Below are 15,683 nucleotides of genomic sequence, written 5' to 3'. Positions count from 1 at the left end.
TGGCAACGGAGACCGACAGAAACTCACAAAACTAAAAGAAGCTTCTGGACCCACAAGCTTCTGCAGGCAGGAAGCAGACACTGGTTGCAGCTGCAACCATGTGATACCTTCAATGGGAAAGGCAGGACAATTCGTAGGGCAGAACTTAGAGATGGGAGGGCAGAACCAAGAGCCCTGGAATGTCATTTCTGGGCAAGAGCTGGACTGAGGCCCCATCAAGGAACTGCTAAGATTTTCCCAGCTGGATTTCAGAATTGCTTTGGGCCAATGACGCCTGTGTGTTTCTTATCTTTTTCCCTTTTTAATTAGAGGAGGGTATGTAGCAGTTATGCTGTGTCTGTCCCACCATTGTATGATGGGTATGTGAGGGACAGACACTTTGTTCATCGGTCTTCAGATTTCTGAAATAGTACTTGATGAACTGAACTTAAGGAACTACACCCATGAGCCTCATCTGTGCCTGGACGTGATTTAGATGAGATTCTGGAATTTGAGCTGATGCTGTAAGGAGGTGAGATTTGGGGGAGGGGTGCAGGAGAGGGTCAGAGCAGGGTGAATCACTGAGGACCAGAAGGCAGACTGCAGTAGCTAGCCTTCAAGATGAGTGCCAATAATTCTTGCCTCCTGGTCTTCAGCCCGTGTGCAGTCTTCTCCCATCCTGGAGAGGGACGCCCTGGGTAATCAATAGGACACTGCAGCAAGGACAGGGAGTGACTACTGAGGCTTAGTCATAAGAGATGTTGCAATTTCCACCTTGCTCTCCTGGATCACTTGCTCAGGAGGAGCCAGCTGCAGACTGATGTTCATGAGAACACTGGAGCTGCTCTCTGGGGAGATCCCCACAGTGAGGAAGTGAGGCCTCCTGCTCACAGCTATGTGAGCACGCTATCTTAGAAGTGGATCCTCCAGCCCCAGTCAGGCCTTCAGATGATGCAGCCTTACAAGGGACCTGAGCCACAGCTGACCTGCTAAGCTGCTCCCAGATTCCTGACCCACAGAAACTGTATATGTTAACATGCTTGTTTCTTGCTTTAGGCTGCAAATTCTGGGGAGAATTTCTTATGCGGTCATGATAACAAATACACATTGCATGTTAATCTCACATGAAAGAGACAAAAAACACTGAATTCTAGTTAATGGTATATATGCTAAAATATTTAGGAGGAGGACTACAGATGTGTGCAATTTATTTTGAAATGCATCAGAAAATAAGATGGATTAACAAATGAATAAGGATTCCCTGGTGGTTCAGTGGTAAAGAATCTGCTGGCAATGTAGAAGATCCAAGTTCAAATCCTGGGACGGGAAGATACCCTGGAGAAGGAAATGGCAGCCCACTCCAGTATTCTTGCCTGGGAAATCCCATGGACAGAGGAGCCTGGTGGGCTACCGTCCATGGAGATGCAAAGTGTCAGACACAACTTAGTGACTGAGCATGCAATAAATGAATGGAAGGATGGATAGACAGAAATGTAACAAAGAATACAGAAATATGTTAATAGTAGAATTAGGAGAGGAGCTGTTCTCTTTAAAATTCTTTTTACTTTGCTGTATGTTTGAAAATTTTCACATTAAAATGTTAGGGAGAACTGCCTGAGTAATTTCTTAACTTGGGTGGTAGATAAGCGAGCGTTCCTTAGAGGATGATGATGTAAACTGTACAGACAGGTCTCATATGCTCCTTAGTTTGTAGATTTCAAAATAATAACTATTATTTGAGTTCTGGAACATTTCATGCAAAGATGGGCACAGTAAAGGACAGAAATGGTATGGATCTAACAGAAGCAGAAGACATTAAGAAGAGGTGGCAAGAACATACAGAAAAACTATACAAAAAAGATCTTTATGACCCAGATAACCATGATAGTGTGATCACTGGACTAGAGCCAGACATCCTGGAAAGTGAAGTCAAGTGGGCCTTAGGAAGCATCACTACAAACAAAGCTAGTGGAGGTGTTGGAATTCCAGCTGAGCTATTTCAAATCCTAAAAGATGATGCTGTGAAAGTGTGGCACTCAACATGCCAGCAGTGGCCACAGGATGGGAAAAAGTCAGTTTTCATTCCAATCCCAAAGAAGGGCAATGCCAAAGAATGTTCAAACTACCACACAATTGCACTCATCTCACACACTAGCAAAGTAATGCTCAAAATTCTCCAAGCCAGGCTTCAGCAGTACATGAACCAAGAACTTCCAGATGTTCAAGCTGGATTTAGAAAAGGCAGAGGAACCAGAGATCAAATTTTCAACATCATTTTATCATTGAAAAAGCAAGAGTTCCAGAAACACATCTACTTCTGCTTTATTGACTATGCCAAAGCCTTTGACTGTGTGGATCACAACAAACTGTGGAAAATTCTTCAAGAGATGGGAATACCAGACCACTTGACCTGCTTCCTGAGAAATCTGTATGCAGGTCAAGAAGTAGCAGTTAGAAACGGACATGGAGCAATGGACAGGTTCTAAATTGGGAAAGAAGTACATCAAGGCTGTATATTGTCACCCTGGTTATTTAACTTATATGCAGAGTGAAAGTGAAAGTCGCTCAGTTCTGTCTGACTCTTTGTGACCCCATAGATTATACAGTCCATGGAATTCTCTAGGCCAGAGTACTGGAGTGGGTACTTTTCCCTTCTCCAGGGGATCTTCCCAGTTCAGTTCAGTTCAGTCTCTCAGTCATGTCTGACTCTTTGCGACCCCACGGACCGCAGCATGCCAGGCCTCCCTGTCCATCTCCAACTCCTGGAGTTTACTCAAACACATGTTCATTGAGTCAGTGATGCCATCCAACCATCTCATCCTCTGTCATCCTCTTCCTCCACCTTCAATCTTTTCCGGCATCAGGATCTTTTCAAATGAGTCAGTTCTTTGCATCAGATGGCCAAAGTATTGGAGTTTCAGCTTCAGCATCAGTCCTTCCAAAGTATATTCAGGATTGATTTCCTTTAGGATGGACTGGTTGGATCTCCTTGCTGTCCAAGGGACTCTCAAGAGTCTTCTCCAACAACACAGTTCAAAAGCATCCGTTCTTTGGCACTCAACTTTCTTTATGGTCCAACTCTCATATCCATACATGACTACTGGAAAAACTATACCTTTGACTAGATGGACCTTTGTTGGCAAAATAACATGTCTGCTTTTGAATATGCTGTCTAGGTTGGTCATAACTTTTCTTCCAAGGAGCAAGCATCTTTTAATTTCACGGCTGCAGTCACCATTAGCAGTGATTCTGGAGCCCCCAAAAATAAAGTTTTTCACTGTTCCATTGTTTCCATTGTTCCACTGTTTCATTGTTTCGCCATTTATTTGCCATGAAGTGATGGAGCCAGATGCCATGATCTTCATTTTCTGAATGTTGAGTTTTAAGCCAACTTTTTCACTCTCTTCTTTTATTTTCATCAAGAGGCTCTTAGTTCTTCTTTGCTTTCTGCCATAAGGATGGTGCCATCTGCATATCTGAGGTTATTAATATTTCTCCCAGCAGTCTTGATTCCAACTTGTGCTTCCTCCAGTCCAGCGTTTCTCATGATGTACTCTGCATAGAAGTGAAATAACCAGGGTGACAATATAGTCTTGCCGTACTCCTTTTCCTATTTGGAACCAGTCTGTTGTTCCATGTCCAGTTCTGTTGCTTCTTGACCTGCATTCAGATTTCTCAGGAGGCAGGTCAGGTGGTCTGGTATTCCCATCTCTTGAAGAATTTTCCACAGTTTGTTGTGATCCACACGGTCAAAGGCTTTGGCATAGTCAATAAAGCAGAAGTGTTTCTGGAACTTTTTTGCTTTTTCGATGATAAAACGATGTTGAAAATTTGATCTCTGGTTCCTCTGCCTTTTCTAAATCCAGCTTGAACATCTGGAAGTTCTTGGTTCATGAACTGTTGAAGCCTGGCTTGGAGAATTTTGAGCATTACTTTGCTAGTGTGTGAGATGAGTGCAATTGTGCGGTAGTTTGAACATTCTTTGCCATTGCCCTTCTTTGGGATTGGAATGAAAACTGACTTTTTCCCATCCTGTGGCCACTGCTGAGTTTTCCAAATTTGCTGGCATGTTGAGTGCCACACTTTCACAGCATCATCTTTTAGGATTTGAAATAGCTCAGCTGGAATTCCAACACCTCCACTAGCTTTGTTTGTAGTGATGCTTCCTAAGGCCCACTTGGCTTTGCATTCCAGAATGTCTGGCTCTAGGTGAGTGATCACACCATCGTGATTATCTGGGTTGTGAAGATCTTTTTTGTATAGTTCGCAACCAGGATCTTCCCAACCAGGGATCAGACCCAAGTCTCCCACTTTGCAGGCAGATTCTTTACAAGCTGAGCCACAAGGGAAGCCCTATATGCAGAGTACATCATGCGAAATACCGGGCTTGATGAAGCACAAGCTGGAATCAAGATTGCCAAGAGAAACACCAATAACCTCAAATACGCAGATGAAACCACCCTTATGGCAGAAAGTGAAGAAGAACTAAAGAGCCTCTTGATGAAAGGGAAAGCAGAGAGTGAAAAGGTTGGCTTAAAACTCACATTCAAAAAACTAAAATCATGGCATCTGGTCCTAATGTTTCCATTCGGGAAACAATGGAAACACTGAAAGACATTATTGTCTTGGGCTCCAAAATCACTGCAGATGGTGACTTCAGCCATGAAATTAAAATATGCTTGCTCCTTGGAAGAAATGCTATGACCAACCTAGACAGCATATTAAAAAGTAGAGACATTACTTTGCCGGCAAAAGTGCATATAGTCAAAGCTATGTTTTTTCTAGCAGTCATGTACGGATGTGAGAGTTGGACTATAAAGAAAGCTGAGTGCTAAAGAATTGATGCTTTTGAACTGTGGTGTTGGAGAAGACTTTTGAGAGTCCCTTGCACAGCAAGGAGAACAAACCAGTCCATCCTAAAGGAAATCAATCCTGAATATACATTGGAAGGACAGATGCTGAAGCTGAAACTTCAGTACTTATGGCCACCTGATGTGAAGAACTGACTTATTGGAAAAGACCCTGACGCTGGGAGAGATTGAAGGCAGGAGGAGAAAGGGACGACAGAGGATGAGATGGTTGAATGGCATCACCAACTTGATGCACTTGAGTCTGAGTAAGCTCTGGGAGTTGGTGATGGCCTGGTGTGCTGCAGTCCATGGGGTCACAAAGAGTTGGACACAACTGAGCAGCTGAACTGAATTGACCTGTAACCGACTGTGAACAATCAACTGAGATAACTCACTACCTTCAGAGTAGCCTAATAACTATCACTTGAAAGGCTGAGTGACGTGACCAGGTGAGTGGTCCTGAGGGAGACCAAGGGAGGGCGTGGAGCCACTGAGAGATCTGGGGACTCAGAGGGGTCTGGGGCTGGGACCCGGGGACAGTGAATGGGACCTTCTTGACAGCGGCCACAGAAGAAATCTGGGAATCATACCAGGGACTAAGTCGACCTAGCTACTCTGCCAGCGAGGCTGGTGAGGCTGAGAGGATGGTGACATTCAGGAAGTCTCCTCCCCAAATGCCATGAAGCCTTCTGGGGCGGAGGAGGGGGAAACAAATCCCTAATGGCTTTCTGCTCCCAAAATGACCAGGCTGTGAGTGACAGTCCTCGAGATAACCAGCCTTAAATTTCACTGAAAAGCATCAATCAGGTGAGATTAGATTGAATGTATCACCTCTAGAGAAGTAATTTTCTCCATAAGCCTCTGTCTCCTCTAACCTGCAAAATAGTAATAAAATATTTAAAACCTCCGAAGGCAGGAGGGATTTCAGTTACTCATATTTCTGTCAAAGTATACAAATATAGATTCTGATACACATTCATATATATTCATGTATATGTACACACGCACACACGCACACACGCACACACTCACACACATTCATTGCAGAGGTACTGACTGATATGTGTGGATGGGCACAAAATCTGGAGGGATTTGTACCAAAAAGTCAACGGGGGCAGTCCGGATGGTAAGAATGAGATCTTTCACTGTTTTCTGTTTATCCCAATTGTTTTTTTCACAACTGCTAATGTTCCACTTTAGAATTGGAGAAAATAAGCAAAAACTGAGCCCCATCCTCCTGTCCATGAGCCCATCCCCACAGCCACCACGGAAGCGCCCCTGAGTACCTTGTTTGATGATGGGAACCCCGTGGGCAGTGCCGTCCACCATAAAGGAGAACATCTTCCCGCTGGCACTCATGGGCCGCTTGTGAGAGGCAGGCGGGACCACGGTGGGCCTGGGGAAGCCCTGGGACCAGCTCCTCTGCACTGGCACCGGCCGGACGCCTGGGTGGAAGGGGACCTGCGGTGGTGAGGGTGACTGGTTCGGCTGCTGTGTGGCCCGAGATGGCTGCGGCCGGGGCCAAGGTGCTGGGCCCATCGCCCATGGGAAGGAGACCTGCAGGGGCAGACAAGAGGGTCAGGGGAGGTTACGAGCAGCTGGGGTGGTCTCCACCCTTCTGTCCCAGCGATGTGATTGCTGTCCTAGGTTTCATCATATAAGTCACTTCCTCCAGGAAGCCTTCCCAGACTCTCCCCAAATCTGGGATGGTGATCCCCACATGGGTCACACGGCACATCACTGCACCACCATTTGTTGGGTCCAGCCTTCATGCCAAGCACCCTGCCAAGAGATTTGCATCCATTACCTCATTTAATACACCTAACACTCTGTGATGAGCCTGAGGCTGAGTAAGACTTAGTTACCTTCCCAAGATTGTAGATTTGGTAGTGAGCGGCTGAGCTGGTAGAATGCCATCTCTAAGACATAAGAGCATTTTGTCCATCTTGCTCAACACTGTATCCTCAGCACCTAGAATAAACCCTTGGTGCGTACAGAGTAGGCCCTCAAATATCGGTTGAGGACTTCCCTAGTGGCCCAGCCGTTAAGAATCTGCTTGCCAATGCAGGGTACACAGGTTCAATCCCTGGTCCGGGAAGATCCCACATGCTGCAGGGCAACTAAGCCCGTGCTCCACAACTACTGAGCCCATGCTCTAGAGCTCTCGAACCACAACTGATGAAGCCTGTGTGTCTAGAGTCCATGCCCTGCAACAAGAGAAGCCACTGCGATAAGCCCACACAAGGCAGCTAGAGAGTAGCCCCCACACACCATAACTAGAGAAAGCCCGGGGACAGCAATGAAGACCCAGTGTCACCATAAATAAATATTGTTTTAAAAAGAACTGATTGAAAGAATGAATTGACAAATCTCCGAGATTCAAGCCCAGCTCTCCAGGACCCCCTGGCCTGCTTTCTTTCCATCCACACTGCGTGTCTTTCTGGCATTCCTACTACATCTGTCCCCCAAAGCCAAGAGCTCTGGGGTGGCAGGCACCCCAGCTGGCTCTCATTAGCTTGTGATCCTCAACACCCACCCTATTCTTGGCAGATACTCCATAAATATCTATCGAGGGACCCCAGCAGAAGATGTTTGTAGCTACTTTCAACAGAGAGCAGATCAAGATCTATCTAAACTGGGAGAAGCAAATGCTGAGAGAGGTGCTGACACCTGGCTTTGTCTTGGCTTGATGCTGTCATGGTGGTTTCTCCCCTTGCCTAGTGGTTAAGACATGACATCATGAATGCTACCATTTATTGTACTTTACTCATCTTCCTCACAATAGGGGGAGGAGATCTCTTTATGCCCGGATTACAAATGAGGCTGGGAGAGGTTAAGGCAGGGGTCCCCAGCCTCCAGGATCTAATGCCTGATGATCTGAGGTGGGGCTGATGTAATAATAATAGAAATAAAGTGCACAATAAATGTAACGCACTTCAGTCATCCCAAAACCATCCCCCAGCCCACCCCCCTGCCACCTGGGTCCATGGTAAAATCGTCTTCTATGGAACTGGTCCCTGGTGACCAAAAGGTTGGGGGACTGCTGGGTTAAGGAACTGATCAAGCTCAGGTGATGGTGGAGGGGGTGGTCGGATTGGGGTCTGATGAGCTCTTTCCCTCTCTGTTTCTCTCTCCTTTCTTATCACCCATCCCCACCCCCCACCCCAGACTCCTGGAAGAAAAAGCAACACACTTTTCAAGTAAGAAGCTAAGTTTAAAGGTTCACTGCTTGTGTGGGGTCACGTGTCTCTTTCCCCAGACAGGGACACATAATGAGAAACAGGACAGAAGGCTTCCGAAATAGGAGCACTGGCAGACAGAACTTCCTAGAACTCCAGCTGGACCGTGTTCAAGAGGAAGTTTCTCCACTCGCTTGGGCTCCCAAACCAGTCTTTTAGCTACAGCTTTTCCCAGCCAAGTCAAGAATCCGGTGAATTCCTCCAAAAGCTTTTTTTGGAGTCAGTGAGAGCAGTGTTCGAGGAAATTAAACTCCAATTGTCTGGGGACACCTGGCCCAGCATTTTTTGGGGGGGTTGCATCGGGCCTTAGTTGCGTCATGCCAGATCTTTTGTTGTTGTGAGCGGACCCTCTAGTTGTGGCGCGTGGGCTCTCCAGGTGTGGCATTCAGGCTTAGTTCCCCGCAGCATGTGGAATCTTAGTTCCCTGACCAGGGATCAAACCCCAGTCTCCTGCATTGCAAGGTGAATTCTTAAGCACTGGACCACCGGGAAGTCCCTGCTCCAGCATTTATAATGACACTGGCCCTGGGCTTCCTTGGTGGCTCAGAAGGTAAAGACTGTCTTCAATGTGGAAGATTCGGGCTCCATCGCTGGGTTGGGAAGATACCCTGGAGAAGGGAATGACTACCCACTTGCCTGGAGAATTGCATGGACAGAGGAGGGTGGCAAGTTACAGTCCATGGGGTCACAGAGCTGGACAAGACTGAGCGACTAACAGCCAGCCTCTAGGCCCTACTGAAACCTGTTTCAGGAATGGACTTGGCGGTGTTCCAGAACTCTGCTACCTTACATGTAGATTAAAATTTCTCTCCACTGTGGACACCTCTGTCTCTACCTAAGCTCTCTTCTTTTCTCTCCTTTCAGAAGCTGAGATGCCCTGCTCCTGCCTGTGCTGACTTCTCCATCCATCCTCTCCCTTCCTCTTCTCTGGGGCTGTCTCACCTCAATCATTCCTATCAGTTTTAGAGAATGAATGGGCTGAAGGTGGGAAAGGGTAAATTCAAGTGTGTTTTATCCTCTGCTAGCTAGATAACAAATCTAGAGACCACAGGCAGTGGTGGAAGAATTTCCTTTCATGCTGGGATGCTCAGGTAGATGTGCCTCCCTGCCCACTAACTGCCAGGGTGCTAAAGGCAGAGGTCACATCTCATTCCTCAAGTGAGAACAGGCCAGAACCCACTCGGCTCTTTGGACATTTCAGGAATCTCTCTCCCAATCTCAGTCCATTGCTGTGGGTGGGGCTCAGCCATCAGCCAATCACACTCCTTGGTGCACTGATTGGTGCACTGGTGGGGCGAGTGATCCAATCAGAGCCAAGGAGACCCAAGAAAGCTTGGCTGGACACCAGGGTCTGGAGTGCCCTGGTTGGACTTAAGAGTGTAGCCAGCATGAAGGAGTGGAGCCCAATCAGGGAGAGAGAGAGAAGTTCTTTCTTATTTTCAAAATTGTAGTGTAACCTGTGTGTATGTGCTCAGATGGTCAGTCGTATCCAACTCTGCAATCCCATGACTGTAGCCTGTCCGGCTCCTCTGTCCATGGGATTTTCCAGGCAAGAACACTGGAGTGGGTTGCCATGCCCTCCTCCAGGGGATCATCCTGACCCAGTGATCGAACTCATATCTCTTATGTCTCCTGCACTGGCAGGAGAGTTATTTACCACTCCAGTTCATCCTAAAGGAGATCAGTCCTGGGTGTTCATTGGAAGGACTGATGTTGAAGCTGAAACTCCAATACTTTGGCCACATGATGTGAAGAGCTGACTCATTGGAAAAGACCCTGATGCTGGGAAAGATTGAGGGCAGGAGGAGAAGGGGATGACAGAGAATGAGATGGTTGGATGGCATCACTGACTCAATGGACATGGGTTTGGGTGGACTCCGGGAGTTGGTAATGGACAGGGAGGCCTGGCATGCTGCGGTTCATGGGGTTGCAAAGAGTCAGACACGACTGAGCGACTGAGCTGAACTGAACTGAGCGTCACCTGGGAAACCCAAAACTTTTATGAACAGGTTTAATAATAGTGGTTTACATGTGAAGTGAAGTGAAGTCATTCGGTCGTGTCCGACTCTTTGGGACCCCATGGACTGTAGCCTACCAGGGTTCTCTGTCCATGGGATTTTCCAGGCAAGAGTACTGGAGTGAGTTGCTTTTTCCTTCTCCAGGGGATCTTCCCGACCCAGGGATCGGACCCAGGGATCGAGGGCAGGTCTCCCGCATTGTGGGCAGATGCTTTACCCTCTGAGCCACCAGAACTTGATTTTTTTGTTTGTTTTGCTGATTTCCTAGACTTAAGAAGGTAGTGGGGAAAATCTTAACAGTGCAGATGACAAAAGAGCATGTTGTGCCTCACCCATTATAAGTAGCACAAAAAATTGAGGGAACATTCCTCTAGTACTTAAAAACTACTATCTGATGCGGAAAAAAAAAAAAGTCACATCACTGATGAATGTGCAAAGTTCCAACGTCCTTCTTTTTTTACTTGTATTACTCATAAATGCAAATATATCCAAAATACCCCCAAATATCCACAAGTGCTCAGGTTGGGAACTCTCTTATTCATCCGTTACAACAAGAAATTGGCTATGGATACAAGAATTCAACGGAAGTCAATGAAAGCATTCTGTGAGACTCAGCTGGCTGTGTGGAATCTACAGGAAAGAGTACTGTATTTCTCATTATTTGGAAAGAAGGTGTTGCACATTCTTGACACTCCTGATGTCATTAAACCTATGCTATTCGTGTACATCGTCTACATTTTTCAGAGAGCTGGTTGTTAAACATTTACTAGCCAGTCACTGTCTGTGCCAGGCACTCAGCAGGGTGCCTGGTACTCACGATAGGTGTTCATTGCTGACTGAGCTGAACAGTTGGCAAAAGTAGTGTAAGTAAAAAGGTCTTTGATTCTGGGGCTGGGATGGGGGAGGGGGAATACCTGCTAAGCCTGGAGAATCTCGTAATAGCAGAGAGTAAAGCAGTGCCCAGAGCATAGGTATGGGGAGATGCTTAAGGGCACGGCAACCAGCCTGAAAGAGCTCCCAGAGGCCGAGGCTGGAAGAATTGAGCAACAAAACAGATAATGAGGGACATCCCTGCTGGTTCAGTGGCTAAGAATCTGCCTTCCAATGCAGAGGACACAGGTTCAATCCCTGGTTTGGAAACTAAGATCCCACATGCCATGGGACAACTAAGTCCATGCACAGCAACAGGAGAAACCCTCACGCTGCAGTGAAGACCTACTGCAGGCAAATTAAAAATAAAAAAGAAGGGATTATGACCCAGAGTGTAAAATATACCAAGTCCATGCTGATATAGATATGTGAGTGAGTCAATACATGAAGCAGGGAGAAGAGACCATCTTCCTTACAGAAGAATCTAACACATGTAGACGTTGAGCTTAATTCCCACAGTCTGGAAGGCCTGGGGGTGGGGGTGACAGGGCAGGGGGAGGAGATTACTGACCACAGCATGGAGGAGCCATGGATCTCAAAAGACAGGATGGAGACTGCAGAACACAGTTACCAGCTCTCAGAAGCTCGGGGAGGGGCTATTTGGTGCTGGGCAAATGGCTTTTATTCTGATGCAGAAGCTGAAGCTCCAGTATTTTGGTCATCTGATGCAACTCATTGGAAAAGTCCCTGATGCTGGGAAAGATCGAGGGCAGAAGAAGAGTGTGTCAGAGGCTGAGATGGCTGGATGGCATCACCAATGCAAGGAACGTGAACTTGGGCAAACTCTGGGAGATGGTGAGGGACAGGGAGGCCTGGTGTGCTGCAGCCCATGGTGTCAAAAAAAGTTGGACACGACTGGGCAACTGAACAACAACAACAACAAATGGCTTTTACCTCAACAGCTCCCAGGAGGTCACCATAACTCAAAGTGGGGTAGTAATTCTATGTCCCCAAGAAAAAGGTAAATTATGTTCAGGATCTTCAATGTGAGAAATCAAGATGATACATTCAGAACACAGAACCACCAAGTTTTACATTACTTTTAGGTTTTAGCACTTAAAAGAGGTCCCGGCACCTCCCTGGGGGGTCCAGTGGTTGAGAATCTGCCTGCCAGAGCAGGGGACATGGGTTTGATCCCTGATCCAGGAAGATCCCCATGCCTCAGGGAAACTAAGCCTGTGGGCCACAACTACTGAGCCCGTGCTCTGCAACAAGAGAACCCACCGCAATGAGAAGGCCAAGCACTGCAACAAAGGGGAGTCCCTGCTCGCCGCAACTAGAGAAAGCCTGTGTGTAGCAACGAAGACTCAGTGCAGCCAAAAAACAAAAAGAATTAGGTCCCTTTGAGCTGTTCAGAAAAGTCATTCATTTGGATTTTGGGGTTAAAGGAGACCTGAGCCATCTAATTTTTCCATTTTTTGGTAAATCTTTAATCTTACAGCTCTTTCTTTCAAGTTCTAATTAGCTTTCTGGTTGGTTCATAAAATGGGAAATAGAATCTAACCAGAAAACAGCTGGGTGTTTGCAAATAGCTTTCACTGCCCCTAGACTTGACCTCCTTCAGTTCGGTCTTGCCCAATTGAGAGACTGAATGCAAGAGTGAATGACCATCGACCAAAGTAAAGAGAAGAGAAGCAGCCGTGTGGTTCAAGTTTGGCAAACCAGGGTGTGCTCTGCCCGAGGAACCAGGAGGCGGCCACTCTGATCCCCAGATTCCTGGCTGAGTGTGGGTCCTGTCTCTCCAGGGTGCGAAGCCTTCCACCTGCGCTCCTGTCTCCACCCCACCCCCCAAGGTTGTCCATAGACATCGGGGGATGACACAGTCCTCAAGTCCTCCTGTTTGAGTTTTTGCTGAGGACCCTGTGCCTGAGACCATCTGCAGCCCCCTGCCGTCCACTTCACTGGCCATGGGAAGTCGCCTTTGATATGAAACATGTGGTGGTCTCAGGACTTCTCATCCCATCAACAGATCCCCATAGGACCTGTAAGAGCACAGTGTAGATGAAATCCTATGAGGTCAGGTTGGAGATGACAAAGCTTGACTAGCAAGAGGTTTTGTTCTGAAGAGGACCGTGCTCTCTGGTCATTCCCTCTGCCGCCAGCCAGCTCCTCAACCCCAGGTACAGTAAAGCCACATCCTCCTCAAGGCTGGGCTCTAGTCAAGATGCAAGCCATGCCAAGGAAGATGCTAGCTCCTCCTCTGGAGCTGCCAGTCTGGAGCGTGCTGGTGCTGATGGTGGCCACCTACCTGCAGGTGAGGCGGCAAGAGTCTGCCAGAGACTGGGAAGCTGGCAGAGCAGAGTCAGATTGCTGACCATCGCTTGGGCACCTGGGCCTGAAGCTGCAGCTTTTGGCCTTTTCAGTTACATGAGCTATTTTTCCCCCTAGGCTAGTTTAAGTTAGTTTTATGACACTTGCAACCAGTAAAATTTTCTGGACAATATACTTATTGAGACTTTGGCGTAAGCATCAGTATGTGCTCTATGTCCTATGAACACTATGGTGAGACTCTATGGTACTCAGAATGAAAGCTGTCATAAGCTGTTTGTCACGTTCAAATAAAATCCACCAGTCTGTACTCATGCACCAAATTTAAACCTATAAAAGTAAAGCAGCAGCCCCGGAGAAGAATGATTTAAGACCAAGGAATCAATAATAAGACAAGTAGTAAAGCGCTGCCTAGAGAAACTTTAAACAAATAAATAGTTCTTCAGCTACAGCAGGCTTTGGACTATAAACCCAATTTCTTCTTCAGAAATTACCTAGGGAAGACGTTCCACAGTTTTATTTGTTTATTCATTTCTGACCTCACTACTTGGCTTTCAGGACCTTAGTTCCCAGACCAGGGATTGAACCCAGGCCACCAGTGTGAAAGTGCCGAGTCCTGCCCACTGGACCACCAGGGAATTCCCAACATTCCACAGTTTTAAAAGAAAACTTTCCAGTTGAAGAAACAGGTAAAACTTACAATATGCAGTAAACTTAGAATATGCAGTAAAAAGAAACTTACAACTTACAATATATATAACTCTCTGTTATAGATAATATTCTAATATCTAGTACATTTATCAGATATATGTCAGTGTAATTATACTATTACTATATGTGCAAATATATGTATATGTGGATGTATATTTACTTGTATTTATTTATTTATGGCTATGCTGGGTCTTTGTTGCTGCACATGGGCTTTCTCTAGTTGTGAGTGGGCATCTCATTGCGGTGGCTTCTGTTGTTGCAGAGCATGGGCCCTAGCGCAGATGGGCTTCAGTAGCTGTGGTGCACAGGTTTAATTGCTGCAAGCAGGCTTTCTCCAACTGCAGCGGGTGGGGGCTCCTCTCTAGTTGCAGTACACAGGTTTTTCCTTGTAGCGGCTTCTCTTGTTGCAGAGCATGGGCTCTAGGTGCACAGGCTTCATTAGCTGTGGCTTGAAGGCTCTAGAGCCCAGTGGGGTCAGTAGCTGTGGTGCATGGGCTTAGTCGCCCTGAGGCATGTGGGCTCTTCCTGGACCAGGGACCGAACCTGTGTTCCCTGCATTGGAAGGCAGATTCTTAACCACTGGACCACCAGGGAAGTCCTGTTTGCGTATATTTAGAACCACATATTTCAGTTATTTTTTAAAGAGGTGATGAAAAGATTGCTCAAAATCTGTTTTTTCAGCTCACCTATTTGTTGTTGTTGTTGTTATTTCTCAGCAAACTAAGTAAGCAATTAACGAGCACAGCTGCCAGCAGTGGGGCTTAATCTGACTGAGTTCTTTCTCTCCAGTTTTCCCTCTATTTTTAGTTCTTCTTTCAGAAATCAGTAAAAGAGACCATACAGAAATCAAGTAAAATAAAAGAGACCATACAGTGTAGTGCAGAGGCTAGTAAACATTTTCTGTAGAGCCAGACAGTAAATATTTCCAACTCTGTGTACCATATGATGTCTTTCCCGTTTACTCTGCAGTTACAGCAGACAACAGAGGGAATATGGAAATAAACGGGGTACTTGTGTTCCATTTGGCCCTGGGCCTAGTTTGCCAACCTCTGGTTAAAGAGCTTGGGATCTGGCATGAAACAGAATCTAGTCCAGCTTCCCGTTCTACTCCTTATATCTGTGTGACTTTGACGAGTCTGCTATTTGTGTGCCTCGTCTGTAAAATAGGGATGAGAACAGCTATTTCTCAGTCTGGTGAGAAGCAGGTGAGACAGAGCACATGGAATGCTTGGAGCACTTCCTGGTCTGTAATAAACGAGCATCAAACATTTGCCATTAGGTATCATCATCATCAAGAAAGAGGGCAACTCAATGTGTCCAGGAGAGACAAGGAAATGAGGGTTCGATCCCTGGGTCGGGAAGATCCCCGGGAGAAGGAAATGGCAACCTGCTCCAGTATTCTTGCCTGAAAAATCCTATGGACAGAGAAGCCTGGCTGGCTACAGTCCATGGGGTCGCAAAAGAGCCAGACATGACTGAGTAGCAGCAATAGCCCAATAACCCTGGTGAAAAATTAGTGAGGCCAAACCAGGAAGCCAATATTGAAAATGCATTTTCTTCTATTACCAGTGGCTTTAGCTTTTACCCACATGATGGATCATTCCTTGTCAGGCATGTGAAATTGCAGGTTGAACTGGGAATTGTGAGACCTCCCTTAACCAGCGGGCGGTGGAGGAGCTGCCTGGGCT

At 46.6% G+C, this 15,683-nt stretch overlaps 1 protein-coding gene across 7 annotated transcripts in view; it reads right to left on the bottom strand.

Annotated features, from left to right (window-relative positions):
- Window positions 1-15,683, bottom strand: part of FHAD1 (forkhead associated phosphopeptide binding domain 1) — a 160,490-nt gene that overhangs the window by 104,958 nt on the left and 39,849 nt on the right. For all 7 annotated transcript variants that reach the window (XM_040263983.1, XM_040263984.1, XM_040263987.1 and 4 more), the window contains exon 4: window positions 6,116-6,386. In XM_040263983.1, the coding sequence (XP_040119917.1) occupies window positions 6,116-6,386 (271 nt within the window). The remainder of the gene's footprint in view (window positions 1-6,115; window positions 6,387-15,683) is intronic.

Source organism: Oryx dammah, unplaced genomic scaffold, assembly GCF_014754425.2.
Source record: "Oryx dammah isolate SB20612 unplaced genomic scaffold, SCBI_Odam_1.1 HiC_scaffold_21, whole genome shotgun sequence".
Taxonomy (NCBI): domain Eukaryota; kingdom Metazoa; phylum Chordata; class Mammalia; order Artiodactyla; family Bovidae; genus Oryx; species Oryx dammah.
The sequence above is the reverse complement of the archived record's forward strand: the minus strand, read 5'-3'. Positions and strand labels throughout refer to the sequence as shown.